This window comes from Monomorium pharaonis, chromosome 2 (assembly GCF_013373865.1).
Source record: "Monomorium pharaonis isolate MP-MQ-018 chromosome 2, ASM1337386v2, whole genome shotgun sequence".
Lineage (NCBI taxonomy): Eukaryota > Metazoa > Arthropoda > Insecta > Hymenoptera > Formicidae > Monomorium > Monomorium pharaonis.
This window is the reverse complement of record NC_050468.1, coordinates 6661414-6686230: the sequence shown is the minus strand read 5'-3', so window position 1 is coordinate 6686230 and position 24817 is coordinate 6661414. Positions and strand designations below refer to the sequence as shown.

The following is a 24817-nucleotide window of genomic DNA, read 5'->3' as shown; positions in this document are numbered from 1 at the left end:
TTACGTTTTTTCTGCCTTACCCTACGACTACGACTACGACACATACGTTTCGTTCTCTGCCTTCGGCCTTACTCAAAACCGAAGGCAAACGCACGATGCCGCGCTTTACACATGAATACGACCTCTGCTACGTACGAGGTCTCACATGGCTTGCGAATCGTCTATTAGCGCGACGCACTCTCAATACAACACCGTACCTGCGCACAATGAATTCTAAACACGCGAGACACGCACGGAGTCGACAGAGCGTTCGACGGTCCGACCGGCGCTGGAGCGCGAAGAAACATGGCGGCAGCAGCGTACGGGGCGTACGTGACTACCGCTGGCAGGCAGACTCGGCGGTACTCGGCGCTAGTCGGCGCCACTCGGCGTTGCTAGGCGACCGACTTGTTGACTCGCCGCGCCTGCGCCGCCATGTTGCTCCGTTGCTCCGCGCAGCAGTCACGTACGCCACTCCAGCGCCGGTCGGACGTACTGTCGACTCCGTGCGTGTCTCGCGTATTCAGAATTCATTGTGCGCAGGTACGGTATTGTGTGAGAGTGCCGTCGCGCTAACAAACGACCCGCGAGCTATGTGAGATCGTACGTAGCAGAGATCGTATTCGTGTGTAAAGCGCGACATCGTGCGTTTACCTTCGGTTTCGAGTGAAGTGTTCCGTGTGTGTTCGAGCAAAGTGTTTGCTCGAAGAGAATACGTTCGGTAAAATATCGCGAGTGCCAATTAAGTGAAGTGCTATGAGTCGTCGTGCGAGCATACGAAATAGAAAATTCTTTAAACGAATTTGTTTCTGTTCGTTATATCTCGGCGCGTAATTTTCATTCAAACGGTTTCCTCGGCCTGCGTTTCCACAAAGTTACGTGACGTCACACCACTTTCGTGCCATGTTAATTTTCGTTCCGGGGGCTCTATTCTTGAATTCATTCGCAAGGGAAACGTATTCGCAAATTCTGATCTTACAGAAAAGTTGGAAATTTATTGGCTATCGTATGGCTATTAACCAATAAACTTACAACTTTCTGTTAGAGCGAGTATTTGCGTATACGTTTCTCTTGCGAATGACTTCAAGAATCGAGCCCCGGGCAGTTTTCGTGGCGCGTATTCGCTTGAGAAATAAGTCATGCACATTACCTACGGAATTCATAGATATTTGACTACGTAGTTCAATGTGCACATTTTGTGCACATAGAGGCGCTGATGGTATAGTATACGAGTGCCTCTACAGACATATGTTGTTTGCGGAAGCAAATTGTTCTCATTCGTGAAGCGTAATATCGTGTGTTGTTATGTCGCGTCGTTTCAAGTCAAGTTTTCGCCCGCGCGTTACGATTCGCTCGATCATTTCAAAGGGAAATACGTTAACTCGTAATTTCGCAAGATCGCACTATTTACGCGTTATTCGTGTTGGAGATTAAGTGCGCGTCATGCCGGATTATTGTCATAAATTCCGCGCAATATATTTTTACGTTTCTATTGCACAGATAATAATCGTTCTAGACATGTTTCGTGAGCGTCATAGAGAGGCATCGTCGAACGAGTAGTAGTTTCATAGAATGTCGTGTCGTTCACGTTGTTTTTTTCCGTCTCGATACCATAAAGTCAAGCGATCGTCATCGAGAGTGTCGTACAAAGTATCACGCATTTTTCCTTTCCGATTATTAATGTGCATTGTACAAGCAGTTGACACAAAGAATTTCACGCGAGTGCCATGAAGGAGCAACAATAGTGAAATCTATGAGATTCGAGAGGAGTGGACCCGGGGAGATATCAGGAATCAGCGGAGCAATCATGGGTAAATAATTTTTATTACTGTTAATCGAGATCTACAAATGTAGTCGCAGTGTCGTTTTGTTAGGTCGCAGTCTTAAAATCGCAAAGTTGTATACATCAAATCATCTCGTGATGCTTTAAATGTATATACTTTAGTTAAATATTATATTTATTTATAATTAGTGAATCAAATTTGTTTTTTAGCAAACCAAAGCTCATGAAATTACTGAAACCAAAAATTGTGAATATGAAATAAAATGCAGATGTTAGAACTTTTGCTTATTTTGCTTTTTGTACCTTTTTTGCACCATGTACAAAATTCCCTTTTCTCTGCGCTTCTCTGATTAGTTTGTCATGGCAATATATTGTGGTGTTGAAATTGAAATTAAATTGACTTAAGCAACTATACGACTTCTTTGTCATAAAAACAGACTGCTTTTGTAATCACTTTTACAACTTTAAAAAACATAAATGAACGAATCTGTGACTGCATTGTAGATCCACATCAGTTACAAACTGATAATTATTTATCAATTTAACAATTGTGTTGCACATTTCATATTTGTGATGCAAATCTAATAGTCTGTGATATTTAATCTGTTTAATCTGTTAAGTTTAATATATTTAATGAAATACACTGATCTCTTATTTACATGGTACTTTTTATACACAATTTTAGTTCTATACAATCTTATGAGATCAGAAAATATCTTTCTGTGATATTTATTGAAATTATTCTATGTATATCAGTGAAGCGATAGTAATTTATTAATATATTAATTGATTGCTTCAAAGTACAGTATATTGAGTTACAATTAAATTTTAATTTATTTTTTGTCATTTTCATTATTATATTTTTGTGAAAATATATGAAGTAAATGTTTTTATAACATACATAAGAACATATATAAGATTTTATAAATTTTTTAAATATTGGCAGACTCTGTTTGCACAATTTTCAACCACATAAAAAACATGGGAACAGATATTCCACATAAATTGAAAAATTGAGATATAACATTAATATATTTGTATGTGACAATATTGAAGCTTGTAATTATTTATATTGTTTACAAAAGAAAATTAAGCTTGTCTATATTTATTGAATTTTATAACAACTTATATTTTCAAAAAGATTTTATTCTTTTTGAAAATATAAGTTGTTCTATAATCAATACAATTCAATTTTTCTCTATCATGTTTAACAGACAAATAAAAAAATTTAATATACTTATGTAATATATTATCTTTTTAAATATTAGTTATTTTAGGCACTATTTAAACTTCTACATATTTATATGTTACAGATTAATGTTTCAACTCCGCTGTTGCGCAGCAGTGTTGGTAAGTCTGAAATTTTTATGTTAAAATAAAATAACAGATCTATAAAAATTTTATCAAAGAAAAGTTTGAGAGCGCTCATAATCACAATTAAATCTTAACCTATTTTGATGCATCTCTGTCTTGTAAAATGTTGATATTGAACTTTGAACTATATAATTGTAATGTCTATAAATAATTCTCGTAGATAATTAAAAAATCTCAAGTTATTGTTATTTATATGTTTATATAAATACAAAAACATATATTTGTAACAGGTATATAAATATAACAGTATGGAAAATATAAATTAATAAATTTAAACTTTTTATTTTTAAATCTTTTCTATGCATTGAAAGAGGTGACAACACTTGTTGTTCTATCTTTGATTTTTTAATTAGAAATTATTCTAAAAGACCTTTAAAACAAAATTTTATCAACTATCGATTATTACATGGCACGCGTATACAAAGTTTGAAGAGAGGTGCGATACAGGTGAGACAATAAGAGAGAGAAGGTCATTGACCACTATCAACCGAGACGTGGTACTGACGTCTGTATCGAGGTCAGCATACTGGTCTATTCATTACTTTGAAATATTTTACAAAATAACAGAATTTATTAATAAAAAACATTAGTATTATGATTATACGAAACGCAATTCAAAAGTATGAAATATTATTGATAAATTTGATATAATATTTTTACCATGAGAGACAGAGATCAAGAGGCTCAACTTCCAATTCTAATCGAAATATTGTTTCTATTTCTTATTGATTAGGTCTCTAGAAATAAAAGTCTAGACAATCATTTAGTTTTGAAGCAAAATAACGCCGACAACTAGAAGTAATAGTTGAAAATTTTTTATTTTACATATTCGTCTTGTCGCAAATACTCTGAAGTAAACATCAAGAAATGTTTCTAGACTTTGATTGTTAATAAATTAATTTTTTTCTAACATTGTTGATCTTAGAGATTGTTCTTTCACTTGAACATTTTGGCACAAAATGCTGAAGTAATAGTTAGAAATTTTTTATTTTACATATTTGTGTTCTTGTGAATTCTTTGAAGTACGACATGCTTTCGGGCCCCAAATGTTAATAAATTAATTTTTTTAACGTTATTTGTCTTAGAGATTTTGATCTTACTTATACAAATATTTATGCATAGTTGTATAAATAAGAAAAATTAATTTTACTTAAACTTTAATACACATTTAATTCTCTAGGGCTCAGGTTTTTTATAGGAGTTATAGAATTTTTATATAAGGCAAATTAAGCAACAAATTAGCAACAAAAGAGCATTAAATTTTTATGTAGGTGCGGATTTTTTAGGCGCTGGTGGGAGGGGGGCTAACTTTATAAGGGTAATTTTTATGACAGCTTAAGTCATATATTATCACTTTTGATTAACCTTAATCCTACATCAAATAATTCGGTATTTTACAAGGAGTGCAATACCCCAGTCTCTTTAACTAGTTATTATTCGTATATCAATCTAAAACTAAAGGGAAAAACCAGTGGTTTATTCTACCCCAGATGTAGGATTAGAGTTAAGGGTAAGGGAACGGTTGTTTCAACTTCTTGGTAAACCTATTGGATATGATTTATTTAAGAAAAAAATGCATACTTATCTGATAGGTAAATTGGAACAACCAATCTTAAAAGTTAAAATGCATCGGTTATAATGCATAAAAACACTTTTTTTTTAAGTGATGGAACATAAATGTCCCACAATTTTAAAACAACAGTCTTTTACATAATAAATCTGGGAAGCAATTTAAATAGTTTATTTAGTCATAAAAAATATTACTTAAAATTGGATGATTTTCAGTAAACGCAACATTCACACACTTTTGTCAACAACGCTGATACTATATTATTTTTTAACGGACTTATTGATGAATCTCAGGCTCTGATAATATAGAATATAGATAGTTTTATGAAAGCCTTGAAGCAACTCTATCGATGAAATTCTTACATTATCAAATTACAATATATTTTAATGTATTTGAATGTATAGGACATGGATCCCACTGGACCATAGAGAGTTAACCTTTTAATATGTATTCTAAATTCTAGATACCTTATTGTTAATGGTTAATCACGAAACTCGTGATAAAGATGAAAAGTTTTATTATATGTCTTTTTGAAAAGAGGATAACTTTTAAACGAGTAAATGAATCTAAATAAACTTATCGAAATATTTATTAAAATTTTATTAATATTATATTATATATGAAAATAGTTTAATTTATTTAGTAATACTATTTCCTTATTAAATTTGTGAATAAATATTGTAAAACGTGATTTTACATATGAATTGAGATTAAACAATTAAATAACTTTAAACTATTTAAAAAATTGTACGCTCAAATATTATACAGATATTTGTAATAGTAGGTAAACATAATAATAAAAGAATTTATAAATTTTTATATTTTTGGTAATGTTTTGTATGCTATGTACGTCCTTAAAATATAAAGTTTGTTTTCAATCTGACATATAATAAAATCTTGTAGATTTCTTCTTTTAAGGAATATACAATTTTGTATCGAAATATAGAAAAGTTTTAAACCTTGTTGTCACCAGTAACAATTAGCGATAAGTGATTAAAATTTTTTAGTAGTCAATCAAATTGACATAAATTTGTTTATTAGCAGAATGTTTTGATCTTAGCTTGTGTGAGTGATGTTGGCACCTCATCTTTCTGTACCGTAAGTTTTTATACAAATTCTACTTGCACTCGCAATAAAATTATACATACAATTTCTGATAATTTATAGCAATATAGTTTCATCGAATTAATATTATAAAAAATGATAGTTTGAAAATACGAGATACTAATTTTTCGTAACACCACAAGTTTCGAAAAATTTTATTTTTATTGTAAAATTCTATAGTTCTTAAAGGAAGAGGGGGGTGGGAGAGGGAGAGAATTCTACAGTTTCTGAATTATAGAAATACTTTTGGCTTTTAATCCGTTTTTAAATAATATTCAAGCTCATACGCTGACACTTACTACAAAAGTAAAATGTCACAATATCGTTCTAGATGACTTTTTAGCAATTTTCACTAGTTCCAATGTCTTCAATCAGTATTGTCGAAAGTTACGGCCTTTAATTATTTTTAAATATTTGTTTATTTCAACTCTTGCCGCATCTATAAGAGGTGCTGACAGTCACTTTTTTGGTACTACTCGACAATATTCAGCAATTAATGTTTTCTTTGTAATTATTTGCAGTTTGAGTAATGTTGAGAACGGAATTTAATTGTAATCTGCTATTTCTTATTGATATTTATCAATGATAATAGTGTTTCTGGAATAAGAATTGCAATTAGCGCACTGAATTAAACATAGGCTTTAAAATTATAGAAAATGTTAGCATTACAATTGCTTGCAATGGCATTTGATTGCAATCTTCACTACAAATTGTACATGAATATAATCTCTTGTAAAATTGTTTGTAATAACATTAACTTCAATTCTAGGGAGTCGGGACTCGGAAGGTCCATGGATTACTTTAAGAGGTACGGAAAATAATCTTACATGATCTAGCGAAAAATTAAACTCACAATAGGCAAGCGTTATTAACACTAGGTTTATGGAACGCGTCATTTTGACGAATTTCGAATTTTATTATTTATATTGACTTTTAACTATTTAACAATTAAGACAAATCGAAATTCATTTTCTTCAAAGTCTTTTATAAAATAAGTTTTTTTTTTAAATATGTGATTTTGTTTACGCGTCAAATTTACTTCAGAAGCGAAGAAACATTTTTGATGCCTCGTACACGTATGTATACACAAAAAAATGTCATATAGCCAATAACATATGTGATTGCGGGCTGTCAACTACATAAAATACTCAATACAATAATATTTGCTATTAATGCAAGTACAATGTTGATACTGCAATAGAATATATTATTGTATTGAGTATATCTGTAATTGGCAGCCCGCAATAACAATATCTTATTGAATATATTACTTTTTTTTTCAGTGTACATATATGTACATCATATGAGGTAAGTTTTGTAATTCATTGACTGATTAATCGCATTATGTGCAAATACGACTTTGTTTATTCTGTAAAAACTGCATTTGCGCATAATATATACGATGAATAATCTGGGTATAGAATTAAAAAATTTGCCTTTGGTAATTTTGTAACAAATTGACCGATCGGTGTCAATCACAAAGTCTCTCAAGATCGACGGGAGATGTCGCCACCATTGATTTTAATGCGCCAACTTTGATAAGATTACTAAACTAATCTTATCCCTTTAAATTAATCTAATAGTTAATTTTGAAAAGTATTATTCACATATATTAAATTAGAAATTCATAATTTTTGACAGTTAGATTGATATCAATATAAACCGAAGTAATTATAATCTATAGGCCTCGAATAAATTTATATAGATGTTATTTTATGTAAATTAAGTTTATTTAAAATAATAAAAAATATTGCTTTTTATGTGGATATGTATTTTATCTTTCACATAAATAAATTTTTAATTTGAGAAACAGTTAAGAACAAGTTATAGTTAATGACTCGTACTCAGAATTTGTTTTTAAAGATAATGTTAGTGCGCTTTTTTGTCATTATATTTTTTATATTGTTCATTACCAAGAACATCATTATCAAAGAAGTACGTTTTGAATGCAGATTGTTAACTATATGTTATTATTGTCTAAATTAAAAATCTTCTAAATTAAAAATGTATTTGTGTAAAAGAAAAAATACGTTCCCACATAAGAAGCAATATTTCTTTATAAGCATGTTATTATTGTCTAAATTAAAAATCTTCTAAATTAAACATTTATTTGTGTAAAAGAAAAAATACGTTCCCACATAAGAAGCAATATTTCTTTATAAGCATGTTCTGAATACGGATACTGAATACTGTATTTTAAAAACACCTAGTTAAAAATAATAGTTGAAGTTAAAAAATTAACTTGTTTAAAAATAACTGAATTTAAATTTATTAATTTTTTAATTATTTAATATTATTTAATTTTTAACTTTTTAGTTAGTGTTTACTCAATCTTACTCATTTTATATGTAATAAATTTATAAAATTAAATATATACTTAAATACACATATACATATACAAGATACTTGTAGCAATATCTAAGAAAGTAACGTAGAATCCATTAAAAGGCTCCATACTTTGCGCATTATAATTATTCTATTATATAATTTTTATACAATAAATTCCATTAAAGTTTTATCTTAAAACAAATGTTATTTATAGATTTTCGATTACTATTTGTTTTTAAAGACTGTAGTATTTTGTTCGAGAGCTGAATAACTAAGTAGATAATAACACAGCGTTCAAACATCGTTCGCGCAATACGTTTAAGTATTCAGCATTGAGAAACAGTATCGGCGTTTCCTGATTCCGAGTTAAACCTCCGCGACATAAATCTTTGTAAAGCATCCGTAATATTTAAACCGCCATTATCTCTCAATCCCAATAGCGTGGGATTGTTCGGATTGTCCTTTCTTTTGCAGACACGATATTTCTCGAAGAAATCTCTTTCGATCTAATCGACACAAACGGAGTAAAACGTTCCGCGCGCGGTACGCAGATCAAACGGCTCGTATCTCATTGATAGTGTCCTCGTAGCGGAAATGACGGATACAGTCATCGAGTCTACTCGTATTGTCTCTCCCAGATTTTCCTGCGAGCGCGTCTCGGCGTCGCGGGAACGGTGAAAGCAAAAGCGGAAATATATCGGCGATAACAATTCTGGGAGAATAAGCGTCGTCGATAAGCCGCGAGTCGCGACGATCGATAAAAATTGTTCATTCCGACGGTTCGATTTCCTGCGAGAGGCGGTTTCACGTGAAAGAAAGGGGTACGATCGTTTTCGCTTAATGCCTGACAATACCGAGACGAGCGTGGGAAAACAGATGGGATTCGATTGCGATCTCGTCGTCATTTCTCATTATCTAGTCATTCTCCAGGCATTCAACGTGTAATCGTGTGTTTTATAATGAAGTCTCGATCTCTCAAGGTTTCGTGGCTAATCCTGCCACTGGCTGGTACTTCGTCTTTCCCATCGGGGAGATGCCTTAGGCGCTCCGGAGTGGACACACGTACGAAATTATTTGAAATAGCGTGATGACTTTTTAATACGATTTGCATTAGATGCAAATTAAGAATCAGGTATTTTCGGCAAAAATTTACTTGTGAGATATCAAGATAACGAAAGTGTTCCATCTGAAATCGACAATCGAGAATTGGGAAGCTACTTGTTAATGGATTTATGGTATCTCTCTCGATTAATGAATTAATTTATGAAAAATTTTGTCTTAAAAATATCTGTAAATATTTATCTCACAGTACAAAGAAATTAATACGATAATTGAAGTATAAAGCTTCAGAGAAAATTTTAATTTAGGAGAATATCTCATGTTATCGATTGTGAATTTTATCATGAAAATATGTGAACACATTACGCAGTACAAATTAGATAAAACTCCTTTTAGTTGACAAAGAAATTAAAATGATAGTGGATTTAAAGTATAAAGCTTTAGAGACATTTTTATGTGATAAATGTGTGTGTGTGTGTGTGTATGTGTGCGTGCGTGTTCGTGTTTGTGTGTGTATGTGTGTGTCTCATAATGTGAGGATCAAAAAAGAAAAAATTTAAATCTTATAAATTGATTGATTAACTTAAATTCTATAATTTATTATTAATCTCCCGATTCTGAAATAAAATAACCTACATATACTGATATTATTATATTTATTATACAGAATGAATCACAATTACATTTTAAAATTTCGTGAGCAAGTTTCCAAATAAAAAAGAACAAATAATTCTATGAATATTAGACCAAAAATGCTTCATCGAAAAGTAATAAACACAAATAGATTTAAAATAATTACTGAGTATGAAATTCTTTATCTATGATCAATTTATCATTATATTATTATAACATTACACGCAATTATCTTCGATAACTATTATTGTGTCACGTTTGATACCTTCTTTCCATTGGTAGAATAAATGATATGAGAATTGAGATTCAACCAAGAAAATCCAATTTGTCGAGGGAATAGTTTTTAATCATCCACGATAATTATATCTTGAAATCCATTACTTGTGGATATGCGGAATATTAACAGCTGCGCTTCCATACGATATATGTTACTACAAAAGTCCACATTTTGTTTCTGTCGATCACTAGACGAGAGTCGGATCGAGTGAACATTAAATAAGGTAATCCCGCGGTGATTGTCGATTACGTTGATTTGGTAACATTGCGGAGATGTAGCTGTACATATCTTACGTCTGCATGTCCGTCCGGCAGGCAATTACCCGCGACTAATTGCGAGCGCAATGATCACGTATCTAATGGCAACTCGGGGATGACGTTCCTTCGCCGTCCGACCCTTTCCAAGGGGCAGAACTTTCACGGTGCGCTACATTCTTCGGACATTATCCCGTTTCGATCGATTTGATCGGCGCTCGGTTAATTTAACACGGTGAAACTACTTGCTGCATGGCCGTCGCCTCGAGTGTGTTCCTCTTCGCTAGGCGCCGATTTCGAAGTCAGTGACCAACGTTAACATTAATGCCGTTATCCAAATTAATCGAACGATATCTACGACGAATCATAGAGAACTATAATTTATAATACTCTATAAATTATAGCTCATAGGATATTATAAAATAATTCTTCCTTGGTCGCGCTACATAACGAACTCCAATGACGAAGTCTGTGTCAATACTTACATAATAATTTATCGAATTAAATTTTTTCGGTGATTGTATATTAATTGATATTTTGTCTGTTGCTTTTTACATATATTTCAAGTTGAAGCAAATTTGCATCGAAATAAAAATAAAGGATCAATAAGTCGATAAAATCATTAACTTTATTATAATTTTATTTCCGTTTGTTTTGATTTCTATCTAAATGAAATTTTAAAATTCCATTTTATTCTGATTTTCTTGCAATACAAAATATTTGTTTATCTATATGTATTATAAATCTTTAACTATATAAAATTTCGTAAATAATAACCGAAAGCCACCAGATTATTCCTTGTGTCGTTCTCAATATTGTCTGCCTAATATGACAGTAGAGAAATGCTTTTATTTTTTTTTTATATATTTTTTGAGTTTATAATTTTACTGAACTTTCTGAATATTTTCTCACTTGTAATACAATGTAAATATCATGTAAATAAAAGAATAAGAGTAAAAGAAATATTAGAGGAAAGCTAATCATTGTCAACATAATGTTAAGTAATGGCGATGCGTCCAAAGAGAGATTAAATCTTCATAACGTCGTATCTTTACGATGCAAGCTTGCTTGAGCTACAACGCATCCCATCTTAAGATCTTATAATGTAGCTCGGAAGAGAACTGCGTCGTAGTGTGGTGCATTACAGGTTGATCGAATCGGGTCATTGCACCTTCCCTCCGAAACCTACTTCAGTATTTGGAAGGACAGTGAAACTTCTCGACGCGACTCACCTCGCGCATCGATTACACCTCTCTTCGACGTCGGGTAGATCGCAAGGCTCTATTCCCATCGCGCGGAATTTCCAACGGAGCGTGAAAATCGCGTCTCTTTTCGCATGGCGTGAGAAGGCCGCGCGCGAAACGAGGTCGGAGGAAATCGGCGACACAAAGATCTCGGCGATGACGCGATATCCATCCGGACTTCGACGATCGTCGGAACGGAGAAAGCGATACGTGCCGAGTCAACGGTGTACCGTGACTCATTTGACGTCTTCCTTACAAATCTTCGCATACGCGTACCTACCTCGACACGTCTTCCATTGTGACCCAACAATGACGACACACTGTCCTTAGAGTCTTTCTGGTTTATTGACCTTATCGAGTTTCACTTTGTCACTCTTCGACCGAGTTGCTCTCATTATCAGTAATACGAATATTAATCGGTTTTGAACGATTAATTCGCTCATTTATGGAATTACAGTTCTACTAACATACATAGAAACACAAGAAAATTTAATTGCAACTTGCAGTATTCAGTTTAATCTTTTACGTGCCTCGAACTGACTCTTTCAATGTTGACAAATTCTTAAGTTCTCTTCTGTACACATGTACTCATTATGTGCTCATTATGTCTTATATGTTATCCTTCAGCAAGCAAATAAGGCCCGTTTCCACCAACGTACACGGAAAAAAATATTTAGTTGGATCAATCAGAAATCTGGATATATTAACCAGATCGTCTGGTAAAATATGGACGATCCATACTTTTGTTTAAGTTAATCAGACAAATTTGGTAACGCGTTTCTGATAAAGACAACCAGACAAGTTTGGTGACTCATATTACGGTTTAAGTAACCAAATAAATCTGGTTGAATTCTGGTGAAAATGACTACATTGTTAGTTGTAATATGATGGTAATATCTTATAAATATAACTAGACTTCTAATTGAAGAAACAAGTATAGTGTAGTTCATTTATCCAAAGTACAAATAACAAAATGTTTTCTAGCAATTATAAAGAATATTTATTTTATACTTTCTTTTACAATAACAAAATAATAATTACACTAATTATATGTAACTTATAAGTTTACAAGGCAAATTTAGTTGCTACTAACAAATTGCCGCTCAATGGCAAACGTGCTACTCGCAGAAAAAGGGTTAAACAAATGAGATATATTTACAGCGGTTAAGCCTACGGCATCCTGAACTTCGAAATGTAGGTTTTCATTAAATCCTATGGTATACATATTTTGACATACTAAACACAAATCATCGCTTTCATTGCATAACATTTTTTGTATAATGTCAAATTGGGGAAGATCATCTAAAATATCAATAACTACACAGAGATTAGGTTTGTATTTTTATATATTATACCTCTATGCTGAACCCAAGTAGTTTCCATGCATTTTCCAGTGAAAGTAGGGGATAAAGAACTTTTAATTAATTGATATTCGTCAATTAGAAAAATGGGACCAATAAAAACAATAGGTCCCATTTTCTGATTTTCATATAATATAGTGTTAGATAAAAACTTGTGACATAAATTGAGCTGTTCTTTTACGATTAATGTATGAGTAATATTTTTGCGAGAACAAGTTGCATTTGCAGCAAGTTTAAGTAGACGATTTTTAGATTCAAACTGCATAACACTTAAATGAGATAAAGGTCCGCTTTTTTTCATTACTGTTTTATAATGAGTTAAATTGTGATGTTTACATTTAAGATTGTCACAGAAAAGAGACATATATTTTTCGTTATGTTCTGCAACTAATACTTCTAGCAATTCAGCACATTTTTTCTGAAGGTATTTAGCATTAACAATGTCATGTATCTTGCGTAAACTCAAAAAATATTGCCATACATCATCATGAGGTACATCCTCGCCAACAAGAAGTAAGAAATTACTCATTTCACTTGCTGAAAATTTTAAATCCTTTTTTCTTATTTCGTTATCAGTTATAAGAGGTGGCTTGTTTGTTATATTATTGGAGCCATAATCAAATGCTTTAAGTCGTTCATTTAGACAGGATAAAGAAATTTGTTTGAATTATATAGTGATACAAAATGTGAGCCATCCCATATTTATAGACACCTTCATCGAGATCATGCATCTTGTCTACCATGGCATTAGAAGTTACATGAAAGTAATCAATTTTGTTCCATATACTATTTTGTTTGATGCCACTATCTTTAAAACTTTTAGTTTTTATGTCATCATTATAATTAATTTCAGTTCTTAAAAGATTTTCTTTCTCAACAACACACGAATGAGCTTCATTTTGTGACATTTTGCACAAACGACAATAGTATGTGACATTGAATCCTTCAGCAAAATCTAATGCGGAATTTATTCCCAAATTGTCCCCCAAAATAAGGTCTAAAGCAAAAAATACTTGAATAAAACCAGTCTTTGTTTGAATATATAAATCTTTTCTCTGTAAATCATTTATTTCATTAACGAGAATACCAAAGATACTGCTATTTTGAAATTGATTTCTATCCGCCGAATGAAAAAGTAAGGCAAGGAAAATGTTATTTAGTTGAGAAGAAACCTGAGGAGGCGTACAAGATATAGAATAAAAAACAGCACCAAGCTTTTGAATAGTAGCATGAGAATCGAGAGGGTTATTTACCTCGAAATCGTCAAAAAAAAAAAAAAAAAAAAAGAGGGATAACAATTTTATCCTTATAATACAGTTGCTTTTTTCTTTGCCATATTTCACCTTGAATAAAATTTGATAACAATTCTTTCTCATTCTCTAAACTTTCCATGTAGTTAAGAATAGTACCCAATACTCCCGAAAGAAATAATAATTGTTGTAAGACTGCTTTTATAGATATAAATTCAGCTTTGACATCGCACATTTCTTTTCTAATACAACCATTAATAAGTTTCTTATCAAAGCGACTTCCAACAACAATCTGTCGCCTGTATAAAATATTTAGTAGAAAACAAATTTTTAAATCTTTGGTATTCTGTTTCCATAGACATAAATGGTTTTGTAAGAATATTTAGTCTTTTCTTTATTCTAATTAATACATTTTCATCGACAGACACATTCTTCAAATCATTCATAATGGAAGGTATCACAAATGATGATATATTATTGAGAAGATCATGCATCTCATCCACTATTATTTGAATAATATTCCGTGGAAGGCCTGGAGTGGCATACAGCTTACTAATAAAAGACATGACAAAATCTTGTACCGAAGTACTTGTAGCTAATTCAAATGATTTGGTATTGTCATCAATCAAAGATACTGCATCATCAATCACATCTTGATTGTTAACTGCAGCGGCCATATTCTGATCGTCGCAATCAGGCACGGTATCGTTGTTAATATTACTCTCTTCGTTTGATTTGTAATTAAAATGTAGTACAGAGGGTACTTTGTGAAAGTAAGATATCAAATGTCTGCGGAAAGTACGCCATCCTTTAAAATCTCGATAACATTTTTTTTCTGGACACATAATCTTTTCATTAATATTCCATTGATGACATATTTAAATGTGAAGATACAATGCCTTAACAGATGCAAATGCATTATACTTACAATCTTTGACAATACATCGAACCATGATGACAATCACAGCAATAAATGTATGCTTTAAATAAACTACAGTTATAAAATTAAATTTATTGGTTATAACCAAATTATAAAAACAAAAATATTGCAGCAGCTATTTTGTAAATATTTTTAAATATTTAAATTTAAAATAATCTTATTTTAGAAAATAATATAACTAATATAAGTATAGTTCAACAAAGTTAATGAAATAAAACTTAAAAAAATCAGTAGCTGAAAATCATAATACGTCTACTACTAGTTACAACATAAAAAAACTTCTTACTTTTCGGAAAAAGCTTTCAACTGTTTACTTACTTGAAGTATAACTTTATCCCACTGAGTATGTAATTCATATAATGCAAATTGCAAAAAATACCAAATATTTTTACATTGAAGAGAATATTCAGCGTGTAAAGCATGCACGCACTTAAAGCATACATCTATTGCCGTGCGAACATCATCGAATCTGTAATAATTTTTGTCTATTACGACATAAAAGTCCTTGCATAATGATAAAGTTGAGCCTACAGCAACAACAAGCGGTTGAACTTTTGTTTTCAAAGCTTGGGCTCTGCATCTAACTCTTTCTAAACTTGGCTCCAAATCATTCATTACCTACATAATAGAAAAAACTTTATGAAAGGACTGATACAAACATTAATTTACATACGAAAAAAATTGTCATTGCTAGTTGAATTAATAAATTATTAATAACTAACTTTAACATGAAGAATGAATCCATCTATCATTTCCTGAGTACTTGGCTTCCACTTTTTTCTATTTGCTAGTGGTACAGGTACTGGAGTAAATAGATGTCCTAAGTTTAGCATAAGGCACAAATCAGAATCTCCTAAAAATAGAAATTACTTTTTGAAGAAATCAATATCATTTGTATTGCAATACAGAGTTACTGTATATTCTTCATTGAACATATAGAAAAAATTTTATGCAAAAAATATATATTAATGTATGTAAATGTCACATTAATGTTTTCATGGCATTTTTACTATTGAAATCATTTGACGAACAATACCTTCAATATAGATAATAACAGTGAAACTTTCCTTGTGAATTCTCCCCACCTACTCCACATTCGTGTGTCGTACTCAGGATATAATTTTTTAAAGTCTGATAGAAGCTAAAAAGTTTACAACAAAAGAAATGGTTTTTTATCATTCATTAAACATTTTTATATTTTGGAAGATTTATGCAAATGTATCGAACACTTACTAACTGGAAGCCAGTTGCTAACTGAAGAGCACTATATTCAGTTATATAATCATACACACTACTTGTTCCCTGTCGTAGCTGCGCCAATCTAACATCACGAGTAGCATCCCATTTTTCTTTTACTTCTTCGTATGGTTCTTTATGAGTACGAAGCCACTCAAGCATTCCACTCAAATCATCATTTAAAGTTACAACTGTAAAATAATAAATTGCTCATACTTTACATAATAATAGCAATTTTTTGAAAATATATAATTTAAAAGATTTTAAATATATATATATATATATATATATATATATATATATTTCATTAATTTTTTTTATTTTATTTTATGAAGAATCTAACCTGGTTTATTGTTTGTCAAATTTGAAATTTTTTGTTTTAAACCACTTTTACGTAGTTCTTTTACATAATTAGTATATTTATCGTACAATTTGCCTTTGGCATTTACTTTCTTGTCAGAATATTTTTTATAAGGAATATAATATGTCTCCTGTACAAAAAATATGATAAAAAAGGCGTAATATAAAAAAAGAATATAAGGATTATAAGATATAAGGAGATATAAGAAATATTATATATATATATATATATATATATATATATATCTTATGTCTCCTTATTATACATATAGAAAGCCATATTACTAACTTGAATTTCTCCTGGAATAGCGTCCTGTATTTGCAAGGCTAATTCTTCCCATCGTCTATGACTTACTCTAATAAATACATATATCGTATTATTATTAACGATTATTTAAAAAACACATTAAATAAATAAATTTTATCTGTTAAGATAAGTATAAAGTACAAACAGGTCAAAAATTCTAATACAAGCAATCGAATATCTCGTAAACAAAGTAAATGTGTTTTAAAACATAAAGTTTAAGACAAAAGTATCATAATCATCTCTTAATATATAATAAGTAATAAAGATAGCAAACGCACCCTAAAGTTCAATTTACCTTTTGTTCTCGTTTTCTTTTAACTCATTTTTAATAATGGCTAAACACAGTTTGCTTTTTGCTGCGTCCTTTTGTTTATAATACAAGTACTATTTAAAACAGTTTTGGCAGCTTTTGCATCTAAATCAGTATCACAGAGTTGTGTAATAACCTAATAATAATTGAAAAAATTATATATTTACATAAAAGAAAAAATATAACATTTATAAAAATATACTTTCAAAAAGTACATATGTGTATAAGATAAGTAATAATATAATAAAAAATATAATAATAAAATAAATAGTACAATAATAAAATAAATTAATTAATAATTTTCGTACATTTTTATTATTAATAGATTAAAAATTACTGACTTTACTTACATTTGTTGTAGAATGTATCTCTTCTGTCTGCTCTCCTCCTTCTTCATTCGAAGTGATTACCTAATAAATATGCAAAATGTAAAAAATGATGACGAAAGATGTATGCAAACACATTTTAAATTTTACATAAAGTAAGTTATTATTACTATTAGTTTATAAAATGTATATTTAAAATGTTATTAAAAATTAATTTTTAATATTTATTAAAAAAATTTATTTGTTTGACTTACGTTTAATACTGTTTCTTTTATAACAGTGTTATCAGTATCATAAACATCATTGTTATCAGAAATTACAATTGGAGGATTTAAAGAATCGTTTTCTGTTGATATGTCATTTATTAAGGATGATGCTTGTGAAGAGATTAATTGCTAAAAATAATATTCTTAAAATATTAATTGCTAAAAGTAATCTAATTATCATCAACATACACTCTTTATATCTAAATAAAAGTAATAGTAAAGTAACAATCCAAAAGTTATTATTAGAATATTTGCAAGAAAAAGTATAAAATATACAAAAAAAATTGTAATATTTGCACAGAACAAAATATTGTAAATATACATACCAAAAATACTGTCAATACCTGTGTAAGTAGATCAGCCTTATAATGGTCTAATTTATCACAAAATTTGATTCTAGGTCCTATCTTTGGTATTATAGTCTGAAAGTCGGAAGGCTTCATAATTTTCAAAGCTGTATAATCAATTTCATTTGCTAAAAAAAGAATAATTTTAGCGCTAATGCTGATAAGAGTCTTATTGAACTAATTGGACACACACACACACACACACACACACACACACACACACACACACACACACACACACACACACACATACAGGGTGATTCAAAATAACTATATGTCCTTGCATAGATGTATTCTTAGTAATATTCTGAGTCAATTTTTTCTTTCGCAAAAAATTATCTAGAGCTTAGATTTCTAGATATAATAAGAAATAGTTTACGTATCCTGAATCGGATACAAGAGGTAAGCAGGGGTGGCACAACTCACCGCTGCTCGCGCGCACCACGAGCACTGCGAGGCGTACGCTGCGCTCAATAATCGATAATCATCTCAATTATCTTTAACACAGACCTTTAATACAGATTTAAAATTAATTTTCTATCATTTAAATAATTACGTAGAATATTCAAATTGATTGCTAGAATGTCAAATTTTTTGTTCTCCGGGTCTCCGTGTATGCATTTCCAACATATTCTTCAACAAATTATAACAGTAAATCATATTAATCAATATTTTTATTTTTAAGTTGCCGCGTTTCCAGACACATATTCGACAGTGTTACCACACAATAACCAATAAAGTCAGTTGTTTGCTTGCTTAGCTGAGCTCGATGTCAGCTGACATCGAGTAACTAGTAAACACGCGTTGTGTGTTCGTCGAGTAAATATGCGTTTCTTTCTTCGAATAATTTTGACGCGCCGAGTGATTAGTAATGTTTAATAGTTAAATGTTTTGTACTATTTTTTTGATGTGTAAATAAATTCGGTCAAGTGAGTGAACAGAGTGTGTGTGTGTGTGTGTGTGTAAATGAGTGTAAGTGATAAAATGTAAGAAGAAAGAAAAAAAGACTTTTAATCCGATAAACTAAAGGATGGATCGTGAGAACAATCAATTGATTGCAGGATGGTACGTGCGTAAACAGGTTCAAACAAGTTCTCTCCCTCCTCTCTCTCCTCCCTCTCTCTCTCTCTCTCTCTCTCTCTCTCTCTCTCTCTCTCTCTCTCTCTCTCTCTCTCTCTCTCTCTCTCTCTCTCTTTGTCACCTATTCATTTCTTCCTTTATTACATAATATTCGAGTGATTCAAAATACTAAATACCATCGTTAAAGATAATTGAGATGATTATCGATTATTGAGCGCAGCAGATGCCTCGCGGTGCTCGTGGTGCCTGCGAGCAGCGGTGAGTTGTGCCACCCCTGCTTACCTCTTGTATCCGATTCAGGATACGTAAACTATTTTTTATTATATCTAGAAATCTAAGCTCTGGATAATTTTTTGTGAAAGAAAAAGTTGACTCAGAATATTACTAAGAATACGTCTATGCAAGGACATATAGTTATTTTGAATCACCCTGTATATATACACACACGCGCGCGCACGCACACAGACAGACAGACAGACGTAAACTAAACCACAAATCATAATACAAAAAAAGATCTATTGTGTATATCAACATGATATAGAAGTATTTTCGAAACATTTGTTTTACTTTTTAGTTTATGACAAAAAAATATGAATAGGAGGCAAACAAATGCATCTGTAAAAAAACTGTTAATAGCTTGCTAATACTGACACGTTATGATCTAACAATGTAGTATATATGCTTCCGAAATCGAACTTTTGTCATATCAAAGTATACAAACCTTTGAAGATGTCAATATAATCTTCAAATCCCCATTCACGAAGTAAATCGCATGTTTTATCATCCATTTTTAATATATAATCGTCTTTGAGGTTATTTTTATCCAACACGTCCACAGCACGTCCAACATGTTTAACACGTCCACAGTCCAAATTTATGATTTTTGTGAGGAAACTCACGACAGTGCTTCCAGTCTCGACTCTTTTCACAGCAGCGTGCTGTAAGTGGAGAGGATAGCGAACAGTTTGATCGACGGCACTCGACTATTTGCTGTTTCTTTTTCTCTCGAGCTGTCTCCTTCATGGAAAAAAGACAGCAGATAGTCGATTGTCGATCGCTTACTGCTGTAAAAGATTTGAGACTGGAAGCACTGTTCACGATCATCAAATGAAATAAGAACTGCGCGTATGATTCCGATGCGACATCCACACACGGTATCCAATGAACTGTTACGGATATTGTAACAAAATATTCTGGTTGGTTACCAGAATATTTTATTATAATAACCAAAAATTGTGTTTAATTGTATTAACTATACATGTCATGTTTATCTATCTATTATATAGTTATAATAACCAGACACTTAGATATTATAACTAGATTAGTAATAATCAAAATTTTACCATTGTTATATCTAAATATTCTGGTTGGTTACCAGAATATTTTATTATGATAACCAGAAATTCTATTTAGTCCAACTAAATCTTGTTGAACCAAGCATGTCATGTTAATATAACTGTGCTTGTTTTTTCCGTGTAGATTAACTTTCTCGGTTTAACTTACTCTTCATCTTTTTCTAATTTTTGGAACTAGAATGAGATAACAAGTTAAACCGAAATTAAAGTTAATCTACGTTGGTAGAACGAGCCTGAGTAAACTATGCACTTATATTTTTTAAATCTTGATAAAACACACGCACAAAGATAGTTGAAATCAGTTTTGCTATCAGCGATTATATAATATCTTTTTATTTATCTTAATTTTAGATTATACTTGTCAACTTTTTTGGATAAAGTATAGCATTAAAAACCTTGAATATATTTTTTTCTAGGATTTAGTATTTTAAAAGTAAGTGTTGAATCATTAAAAAAATCCTGATTGTTAATTGTTTTTAATAGAAATGCTGATAAAAGAAAAAGTAATACTGAAATATTAATATATAAGAAAATATCAAAAAATAAAATGTAAATAGAAAGTTTGTGCAACATTAGTCTTCTATTATTAAATTCAACATACGCACACGCTGTTGCTAAAGTACTTAAAAATTTAACTGGATGAGATATAATAATAAGAGTTTGTAAGCCCATTAAAATAATTATATAAGATGCTTAAACTGGTTGCTAAAAACTTTTTGCAGCATTGCTTATTATAAATGCCCTTTATAATTATTTTAATATTTAACAAAATTATTTTAAAATCTAGCTAAATTTTTTGATATGTCAACACAATCGCTCTTTTTCTGTATTTATATTAAATTTTAGAATTAGGTTTGAAATAATTAAACTTTAATTGTTTAATTCAGACATTACTTTATTATCTGTTATTATGTACAAAAGAGAATTTTATATATGCAGAATAATATTACATATTTTACTCGCAAAAATGACAATGTGGCTTCCACACTTACGTGTTAAAAAAAAGGAGACGTCTGTCTCGTGTACAGTTATCCGTTTGTTTGCTATGAAAGAATATTGTCTCAGATGAATAAGTTTAGCAACAGTGCGGGCAAAATATACGCATTATCTGCCGGGGAATCGAAACCGAGCACGATAACGGTTTTGCATCTGTTACCTGCATGCTACAGTCTATGCTGCGTTAATGCCCTGAGGTCTTCTCACCGCGTAAAAACACCGTTTTGCGTCATTGCACTGTACCGCTCATAGTTATGCTTGGCATTGTACGTCTCACGAAGTGAACCGCAATTCGGATTGCACTTCCGCAAGTTTTAATTACTTTAAGACTCTTAGCGTGTCGCAACGTTGACAAGTCTCGTTCTTTCATAACGACAGAAAGGAGTATTCGGAAGATGTCCGCAGGATTGCATTAGCGATCATTCATTTGCAAAAAGCCTTCGAAAGTTTGCCGGTGGAGGCGTGCGTCAATCGGCATAAAATCAGAAGAGAAAGCGACGACTCTCGTAGTCCTGTCGTATCCGACTGAATTCGTAGAATTATGAAAGCGTCACAGATTTTTTATGCACGTTGAATGTCGCCTCTTTTTTACGTCACCTCTTTTTTAATTGTACACTGCTACAAGTAACATAAAATCCGGGTGCGACAGTAACGTTTCTTTGGAAATCGATACTGACGTAAATTAATTATTTTGCGAACGATATAACATAACTTCCCGCTCTCGAACTCACGTCTTGAACTCACTTTGCTGAGATCCTACGTGAGAGAATTTCAAGGATTTAACTCACGATATATTTTTAAAACAATTGTGTCATCTAACTGAGGGATATAATTATGGCACACCTACAATACAGTTTACGTACAGTACGTAATAGTACAGTTAAATTAAATAGCTATTGCACTTACAATACCGTAAAAATAATTTGCAAAAGTATTTTTCTAATTATCATTAACTGAAAGTAAATTTCTTCTTGCGGATAAAAGTTTGCGGACATTGATACACTTATTTATACAAATATCTTTTTTATCTTGAAAAGTAACGAATTTTTGGGGAATCAACTGCTTTCTATTTTCTTTATTAATTAGTAAGAATTCATGACAGTAAATAACGTAGTCCTCTTGAGCGACCTCTTTTCGGATGATATAGCAGATTTTTTTTTTTTTTTTTTTTACAAAAATTACCAGCCAAGAAAAATTTAATCAAGATGATTTTGGTGAGAGCATCCAATTAAGAAGAGAAAGACTGAGACACTTTTTAATGTTAAGAATAATAAAGATTTATTTGTTACAACTTGATAGGATCAAGACACTAGTTGGGACAGGGTTAATGAGAATTTTCAACGGTTAATAGCAGCTACACTTTGTACTCTAATTACTAGTGAAAGCATGCAATAGGAGAAGATTCGACCTTTCCGCTGTCTTCAAACCAAACGTGTTATTTTAAACATTTCATGTTAGCATAAATACTTAAGTGTCATGCATACATCGCGACTAGTAAAGATGTGGCATTATTCTGCAGCTAATATATGTTCTTTAAAAGATACATGTGAGATTTGAAAAAGAAAGTAGAGAAACACGTCTATTAATTAAAGATTTTATACATATTTGTTTATCTTTTTACATATTCAATATATTTAACGTTGTTAATTATACATTTAAACATTTACTTTGCTTAGATTGTTATCCGTACTTCCTTGAAAATTTCTATATTTTATGTTGAAAAAAATTTCACGGTATTTTGCCACTGTGCGTTTACATGCGCATGATTTCATTACTTTGACGCACAGTGAAAGCGGGATAAAGGGCACTATTAGATGAAATAGAGATCGAGCGACATCGTGTGCATTATAATGCCTTCATTTGAATGCATTATCGCGACGTAATGCTCACTGATCTGTGCATACTCGTTGCAAGTCAGATATCATCGCTGTTTAATAGCCATGAAAATTTCTTAACTCGCCTTGTTATAGAGAAAGATGCGATGTAACGAACGCGAATAATTGTCAAATAAAATGGACAAAAGAGATTTCAGAAGAAATAAAGATACCAGATAGTTTGACATTCACAAGAAAATAACTTTATTGTATGCAATTAATTATAAGTGAAAATAATATATAAATATTAAAAGTTTTAATAATTGTAAGTTAAAATAATTATTAAATTTTTTAAAATAATTATAACTAATTATAATTAATTATAGTATTAATTACAGTAATTAATATTCTAAAAAGTATAATTATTTAAATATAATTATTTAAAGATTTTTGTTATTCTCGCAGCAAAAAAAGAACTAAAAAGGGATAATACTCGTTTGAAATATTATAGATAATACTTTAAAAAACAAAAAATTATAAAGAAATTTTAATAAAATTAGATTTATTTTGTGATCATGGTTCTTAATAGTTTATAGTGTTCAGCTTAATTGCGAAAAAAAATTCCATGCTTGCTCAAGAATAAATTGTTTCTTATGCAAACAAGAAAAAAAATCTTTTATCTAAAGACTACCATAGCTGTAATTTATTTACGATGCAATTGCGAGTTCACCGGAAGAATCTTAACGGAAAATCGCGCCCTTTCTTCCTTGCCCATTGAATTAATTGGTCGCTATTGAATTAACTTGTTGCTTGATCAATCGGTTAGAGTTACACAAGAGCACAAGATGCACAATGGCAATGGAAAACGCACGGTCGCGTGAGAAAATTTATGCGTGTTGCGCATGCGAACAGACAACAATATAATCACAACTATATCGCCGTCTTCCATCTCTTCGCTGCTTTGACTTTCCATAGGCATCGGCTTTCTTAACGAATTTCCTACGGGTCTAGATCGGGGTCGTATGAGGTGCGGTAGCGACGATGTACGATGTACGTGGTGTACAGTAGAAAGACTGCGGGAAAAAAAACATCACACACGCGCGAAGAACAATTTAGGTATACTAACAGCGTGCACATGTGCTCTGGGAGAAAAAGAATATACACCACTAGAACTTTTGCAATAGTAAATCCGCGCGTTTGCTCGTAGAAAAATCGAATCTTCCTCAGATTCAGCACGTTAGATACAAATCTCTTTTGTGATGGA

General features: G+C 31.2%; 1 protein-coding gene and 1 long non-coding RNA gene across 2 annotated transcripts in view; one reads left to right on the top strand and one right to left on the bottom strand.

Annotated features, from left to right (window-relative positions):
• Positions 1-2953: 2953 nt before the first annotated feature.
• Positions 2954-24817, top strand: part of LOC105839437 — a 62224-nt gene continuing 40360 nt past the window's right edge. Inside the window, exon 1 of the mRNA XM_036282382.1 lies at positions 2954-3112. Within this exon, the coding sequence (XP_036138275.1) occupies positions 3067-3112 (46 nt within the window). The 5' untranslated portion in view covers positions 2954-3066. The remainder of the gene's footprint in view (positions 3113-24817) is intronic.
• Positions 16863-17766, bottom strand: LOC118644254. Its single transcript, XR_004962074.1, has 3 exons — positions 17720-17766; positions 17042-17505; positions 16863-16883 (listed from the first exon to the last, which is right to left on the bottom strand). It is a non-coding gene; the product is annotated as an uncharacterized LOC118644254 (long non-coding RNA).